The sequence below is a fragment of the Microcebus murinus genome, chromosome 10 (assembly GCF_040939455.1).
Source record: "Microcebus murinus isolate Inina chromosome 10, M.murinus_Inina_mat1.0, whole genome shotgun sequence".
NCBI lineage: Eukaryota > Metazoa > Chordata > Mammalia > Primates > Cheirogaleidae > Microcebus > Microcebus murinus.
The window spans coordinates 54837490-54844870 of record NC_134113.1 but is presented as its reverse complement, the minus strand read 5'-3'; the positions used below and the strand labels follow the sequence as shown (position 1 = coordinate 54844870).

The 7381-nt window shown below is 46.1% G+C and overlaps 1 protein-coding gene across 1 annotated transcript; it reads right to left on the bottom strand.

Annotated features, from left to right (window-relative positions):
- Positions 1-1416: 1416 nt before the first annotated feature.
- Positions 1417-6972, bottom strand: COX14 (cytochrome c oxidase assembly factor COX14). Its single transcript, XM_012761988.2, has 2 exons — positions 6652-6972; positions 1417-1845 (listed from the first exon to the last, which is right to left on the bottom strand). Exon 2 carries the CDS (start codon positions 1835-1837, stop codon positions 1664-1666), a length of 174 nt encoding a protein of 57 aa, XP_012617442.1. The 5' UTR covers positions 1838-1845; positions 6652-6972; the 3' UTR covers positions 1417-1663.
- Positions 6973-7381: the final 409 nt, after the last annotated feature.

Genomic DNA, 7381 nt, shown 5'->3' with positions numbered 1-7381 from the left:
AGACTCAACTAATTACAAACTGTTTTTGCATCTACCAAATATCTAGGACATTTGATAGTTGTGTAGGACTTGGGACAATTTGTTGTGCAAGACTACACCAGGCATTGCAAGGAGTTTTAGCATCCTTGGCCTCTAACTACCAAATGATGGATGTGCTTGCCAACCATTGTGACACTCAAAAACATTTTCGCCTCTGTTGTGGGGTGGTTCCACTTCTGCTGAGAGTAAGTAATAAGAAGCCATCACAGGCTGGGCACAGTGGCTCTTAGCACTGAGGGAGGCTGAGGTGGGAGGATTGCTTGAGATCAGGAATTCGAGATAGCTTGAGCAAGAGCAAGACCCCACATCTACAAATATAGAAAAAATGAGCCAGGTGTGTTGGCGTGCACCTATAGTTCCAGCTACTCGGGAGACTGAGGCAGAGGATTGCTTAAGCCCAGGAATTGGAGCCTGCAGTGAACTGATGATGCCACTGTACTCTAGCCTTGGCAACAGAGTGAGATCCTGTCTCCAAAACAAAAAACAAAACAAAAAAGGACTAATTTCATACTTGGGTAGGGAAGGTACCATTGGAATGTGGCACTGGGGATATGGGAGAATGGTGACCCTACTGTATAGCAAGTGAGAAAACAGAGCAGGTAGTAGAGTCCCACCAAGAGAAAATGGAGTAGAGGGGTTGAGGATATAAGAAAGGTGGCTTTTTTAATAAGGAAGAGGTTTATGAGCAGGGGACAAAGGTCAGACCAGTATACACATGATGGCATGAGAGAGGACAGGTGTGCAAAGGGGCTGATGTTTTGGGCAAATCACTAAGAATGATGTGAACTAGCCGAGCTTCAAAGCTCAAAATGGAATAGTGGTAAGAATATCTCACTTCATAGGTTTTACCTTGAATACATCGTCACATCTCTGCAATAAGACTTATAGGTAGATTTCCTGTGCAGTACCACAGTGAGAAATATACCCCTATGCTAATATTACACCCACTGAACTTAAGGAGGTGAACTGCTTTGCTACATGCTCCCCAACAGCCCTTCCTTTGGGGAATGATCTGTCCTCCACTTAGTGCAATTTGAATAGGGCTGTCAAGCAAGGGCCTCTGCTTGATGCAGAGATGTACGTGTGGCCATGCTGGCCAGAGTACCCTATTGCCTACACGGAGTCACTGGTCCAGAAATGGTCACTGCCCAAACAAAAGCTTCTTACAGTTTTTTCAGGGATTTATGTAAATTCTGGGACAGTCTTTTCTCTGAGATCATGAGGGCTGACAGTACTACTCCTAAAACTGTATACCTCCCACTTCATGGGTGATAAGAGCATATGATATGGTAATCCAATCTATGAACAGAAAACTGGTAGTGAAGGCTTCCCTATGTGGTCCATACACTATTTGAGTAAAAAGAAACACCAAGACACAGACATGGCAAAATATTTAATGTCTGTAGGTGTACCTCACTCTCACATTCCTATTATGATTCAACAGCCTCCATAAACTGTTAAACTGGCACGGACTGGCAGAACCAGAGAAACCATGGGCACTTTCTTCCAGCAGGGTTTGAAAATCATCAAGGCCCTAGTCCTCTAGACCTGGAAATGATGGCAGGTAAGGTCTTTCCACAGCAGGCCTCAGGCCTCTCTGCTTGGGGAAAAAAGCCCCCCAGTTCTACAAGACTCCCGAGGTCTTCTGTTCTTCTGCGGCCTGGCGCCGGGCACGGCGCCGCTGGAGAAAGTGGTAGGCCCGGACACTGCAGAGGTAGCCCCCATACACGGTGAGGAGCATCATGGAGGTGGAGAAGGTCTTGTAGCCAATGTCGGCTAGCTGCTTGGCAGTTGGCATGTCGTCCCCTACAAAGACAGACTGAGTTTAGACCTGAGGATAAGGCCTCAGCTGCCTGGCCCACCTCTCTGGTTAAAGCCACTCCCTAATTTCTGCATCCTGTTTAGTCTGTCTGCACTCTATACCCAGTGGCCCCTACATGTAGGCAGTCTCATAAGGACACTGGAAGATATTGTTTGGAAATTCTACAATTGAAAAGGACAAATAAAGTCTGCACACAAGATACAGAAATGAGGCTGGAACCAGGCACCTCTGAATGCATCACAGCTACACTTGGCCCTCTGTGCCTGTGGAGAGAAGTGACTGGCATGGACCACTCAGGACTGCTCTTAACTGGCACATTACATTGAACAGACATCAGTTTTTCTGGCCAGTAAGGAACTAATGGAGGTAATCAGAGATTAAACATTTACAGTGAATTATTCTCCCCAAGAGGACCAAATGGGAATCTTTCAGGCAATATCCAATTTGTTTTCCCATAAAACAATCTCACAGTGGCTAAGTTCTCAAGTTAGCACTAAGGCATGTTTAAGCCATAACACACCTGAAATAGTGCCAACAGTATTTTTATATTATTTAAATTTACTTAATTTTTTTATAACATTAATGTTAAGTTCCAAACTCTAAGAACCTATCCCACTGGCTAAAAACAAACTTACTGGGTCTCCAGCAAATTGTTAACTCACATTTCATGAGATAAATTACTTTTAATTTAATTGTTCCCTGGATATTCTGAGCTAGGGAACAAGAGAAAGTTTAGTAAGGAATCCTTTGGAACAAAATGTTCTTCAATCTGGGACTATGAATGGGTTCTTAGGCTCCTCTCTGTTGAGGGAATTGATATTAAAAGACTGACTAAAATAAGTGAGAATAGGGCCGGGCGAGGTGGCTCGCGCCTGTAATCCTAGCTCTCTGGGAGGCCAAGGTGGGCAGATTGTTTGAGTTCAGGAGTTTGAAACCAACCTGAGCAAGAGCGAGACCCTGTCTCTACTATAAATAGAAAGAAATTAATTGGCCAACTAATATATATAGAAAAAATTAGCCAGGCATGGTGGCGCATGCCTGTAGTCCCAGCTACTCAGGAGGCCGAGGCAGGAGGATCGCTTGAGCCCAGTAGTTTGAGGCTGCTGTGAGCTAGGCTGACGCCACGGCACTCACTCTAGCCTGGGCAAGAAAGTGAGACTATGTCTCAAAAAAAAAAAAAAAAGAAAAGAAAAGAAATTCAGGATGGAATTCGGGGTTTGGAGAGTTATGATGATGTTCCAGAAGAAGACGACTTAACTATATTTGAATAAACGTAGATTGTTGTACTGTACTTAAAAAAAATAACACAATTACAGATACAGGCTGCTGTCAAAAGAAATTAAAAAAAAAAAAAAAAACACATTCCCTGAAAATAAGCCCTAGGGTATCTTCTTGAGGAAAAATAAATATAAGATCCTGACTTATTTTCGGGGAAACATGGTAGTGTGAGGAGCTGCTGGATTCCATAGTGCCCTATAAACAGCTCTTGACTAAAAAAGAGATGCTTGGTTTGTAGATGGCAGTTTCAAAGTACACTGGCAACGTTCTATTTAGAAGGATGCCACTCTGATCAAAGAAGGTAAAAATAAACCAGCTTGGTGGGCTAAATTACATACTGCTTTCCTGGCAGTGATGGAAGAATTGAACAGTGGTAAAAGCCCCTATGCTTGGGTTTTTACTGATTTGTATGCAGCAGTCAGCAGCCTGGCCACATGGTCAGAGTGCATTGGAAACCTGGTGTTTTAAAGGGATGCTCATATGGGCCATGTCCTTATGGAAATATGTGGGCTTCGTTAAAGTAGGACATGTGATGACCATCAGAAGAGCCCTCTTCTAGCTTCAGAAGGTGACTGGAATCAACAAGCAGATATCCCTGTATGCTCCCTTGAGGTGGCCACCTGGGTCCATGAAATGAGTGAATATGGGGTAATGCAGTAGTACAGAGATGGGCTAAGTCTAGACATGATCCTCTTGCACCCTCTCAGGCACAAAATGCCAATGAGAACTGCTGTGTCTGCCAACACAAGACAGAGACTGACTGCAGAAAGACCAGGACAGGATTAGAGCAGAGGTAAAAAATCATTTGGCTTTTTTTTTTTTTTTTTTGAGATAGAGTCTCACTTTGTTGCCCAGGCTAGAGTGAGTGCCATGGCGTCAGCCTAGCTCACAGCAACCTCAAACTCCTGGGCTCAAGTGATCCTGCTGCCTCAGCCTCCAGAGTAGCTGGGACTACAGGCATGCACCACCATGCCCGGCTAATTTTTTCTATATATATTAGTTGGCCAATTAATTTATTTTTATTTATAGTAGAGACAAGGTCTCGCTCTTGCTCAGGCTGGTTTCGAACTCCTGACCTTGAGCAATCTGCCCGCCTCGGCCTCCCAGAATGCTAGGATTACAGGCGTGAGCCACCATGCCCGGCCCATTTGGCATTTTTTTCCCCTCAAGTGAGGTGCAGGCATTTGAGACATTCCAAAACCAAATAAGTTTACTTATTTTAAAACAGACTTAATATGTATGTTTTTAAAAAACCAGTCTCTCATCCCATGCCTTTTTTGGTGTGGAGAGTGTTTATATCATCTTTCGCTCTTTTATCTTGTGTCCATATAAGGCAAACACTTCCATATAGAACTGCATTTGTGACTTAAAAAAAAAAAAAGCAAGAGAAGAAAGAGGTGTCACTGAATGTATAGGGTGGTGGCAGTGTCAATCAACAAGATCAGGACCTGGGTTTGGACATGTTAAAATTAAGATGCTCAACGTAACATTCATGTGATGATGTCTATCAGGCAGATGGAAATGCAAATCTATACAGATCTTGGGAGAGAAGCTTTCAGAAACAGATAGATACTGAAAGTGACACCAAAGCAGAGGATAAGACCAGAAAGAGAAAGGGCAAGGGAGCAATAGTTGGAAGAAGGGAACAATTAAGGAAAGAAGACAAGAAATTCCAGAAACATCTGGCAGAATTTTTATTTTAACTACATCTCCCTTCCTGGTTGAAAATCACTGCTGGGCCGGGCACAGTGGCTCACGCCTGTAATCCTAGCACTCTGGAAGGCCGAGGTGGGCGGATTGGTCGAGGTCAGGAGTTCAAAACCAGCCGGAGCAAGAGCGAGACCCCATCTCTACTATAAATAGAAAGAAATTAATTGGCCAACTAATATATATAGAAAAAATTAGCCGGGCATGGTGGCACATGCCTGTAGTCCCAGCTACTTGGGAGTCTGAGGCAGCAGGATCGCTTGAGCCCAGGAGTTTGAGGTTGCTGTGAGCTAGGCTGATGCCATGGCACTCACTCTAGCCTGGGCAACAAAGTGAGACTCTGTCTCAAAAAAAAAAAAAAAGAAAAGAAAAAGAAAATCACTGCTGTATCGAATCAGTGCCACTGATGGAGGTGTGCTGTATCTTTCCAGTGTGTTAAGCTAGAACAAAAATTGGGTACCACTACTGCAAAGTTAACTGCCATAATGACGGGTCAGATGGGACTACTGGCTTACCACTAAGACACTAGTAAGCCTAGGGTATAAGTCAATTTAGTGTGCGGCACAGGAACAGGCAGTATAGGTCAAGTAAAGAGCACAGATTCTTAGCCAGGGCCCCAGGAGGTCTATGAACCCCCATACGGTTCATACATGTCTAGCATTTTTCCAGCACATAAATAAAGAGATCATTAGAAGGATCATAACCTCCTCACCCCAAGATAAGAACTGATGAGAGTGATAGGGCAGTAACTTGAGAAGGTAACATGATCAAGAAAATTCTAGTTTTGTTTTGCTTATTAATAAGGAAGATTTGAGTATATTTTAAAGGGGAGGAAGCTGGTGGCTACCACTGAGGGTAAAAGTGAGGTGGGCAGGATGGAACCAGATAGAGGATGGCCCAGTAAAAGATGAAATCTCATGGAGTGATGGGGTCAGGCTGCAGGTTTCAGAAAACAGGAAAAGACATAGAAAAAGTCATTTCTGAAAAATGTCAAAGGGGTGCAATTTCCAAGGGCTTTGAGGCTCTTCTGTTTTTCTGCCCTAAACATGGCAGGACCTTCAAAGCTCAGGTTACTCCCCTGGTAAAACTTATTCCCTCAAATGGGTCTATCATCTCAGCTTAGATTCACTCATTTATTTATCGTCTTCACGGCACTTAGGGCACATCATGCTATGAAGGCCGTGGAAAAGAACATGGCTTCCGTTTCAAAGAAGCTTATGGTGTGATGGGGATAAGCTATGTAGCCTATATCGTTAGACAAAGTACAAAGTGAGTGAGAAAAGGCACTGTGAGAGTTAGTTCAGCTACAGGGTGGAGGCTCGAGAAAAGTTAGCAGAAAGGTGTAGGAGTGGGATGGGGTGGAGGTGTACTTTTAGAAGGGTGGGCAGGATTTACATCGTTTACAGCTTAGAAGAGACAGGGGGACAACATTCCGGAGTGCAAAGCAGCAAATAGATTGGAGCTGGATAACCAATATGCACGAAGAATGACTGAGAAAGCCATGTATCAGAGCTCAGAGGAAACAAGGAAGGGGCATTTGGAGTGGGAGCGTTGAGGGCCAAGACGACAAGACTCGAGGTTTAACAGGATCAGCGATGTGCTCCGGCAAGGCTGACCTACTGCTGCAAGGGGGTTGGCAGTATGGACCGCGACTGGCAGTCGGCCGCGCAGCATAAGCCCGTGACCTCAAGGGCACCGAAGCCTGAAGACTAGGGGATGAGAGGATGAGGTAAGCAGAGGTTGGCTCAGATGGGCGTGCACGCAGCGGAATCGGTGGCCCCTGCTCTGCCCAGCCGACAGCGTACCTGGATGCTGCAGCTCCTTTGCGTCCAACCGAGGCCTCTGCAGGAAGCGTCTTACTGCCACGGTCTGCGCAACTTCCTAGTGCGACCGAACGCAGCACCACTTGAAACCAGACACGTGAGGGTAGCAGCCCAGGAACAACACTGAACGCCTCAGCTATTGGTGCGCAAAGCGACCCTTTCTTCCTCCCACTCGCGGGTTTCAGCCTCTAGGACTCGGCTCCCGACGGGCCAGGCCTAGCATAACACCACCCACTAAAGGCGGAAGCCCGCGCCTGCAGCCATTCCAGCTGGTGGCCGGCTTTGGGTTTCCGGGCCAATTATCCTTACTACGCATCCTCAGACGAACCTTCCTCTCGGAGAAGCCCATTGAATTCTGGGGATTGTGGTTACGCTCCCCTGAGAAAGGATGTTTGTAACCCACGCTCTGGAACCGGAAGTTTTAGGATGATGAGTCGGCCAATCCCCAGCGAACAGCACGGTGACGTCTCCAGTAACTAGGTAGATTCTCTCGGCGCTATCCTTGTGGAGGTGGACCGCGCGCCCCCTAGAGCCGGGAGCTGCCCTCTCCCGGGTGGCTGGGCTGCGGGCGGAGCTCAGGTAGGAACCCTGGTGGGAAAGGTGGGAAGCGCGAGGCCAGGACCGCCAAGGATGTGGCAGGTTGAGCCATGAACACGGAGTGGGCACGGGGGGAGGCGGGGGGAGTTTCTAATGTCTGTGTCCTGTGTGTGAC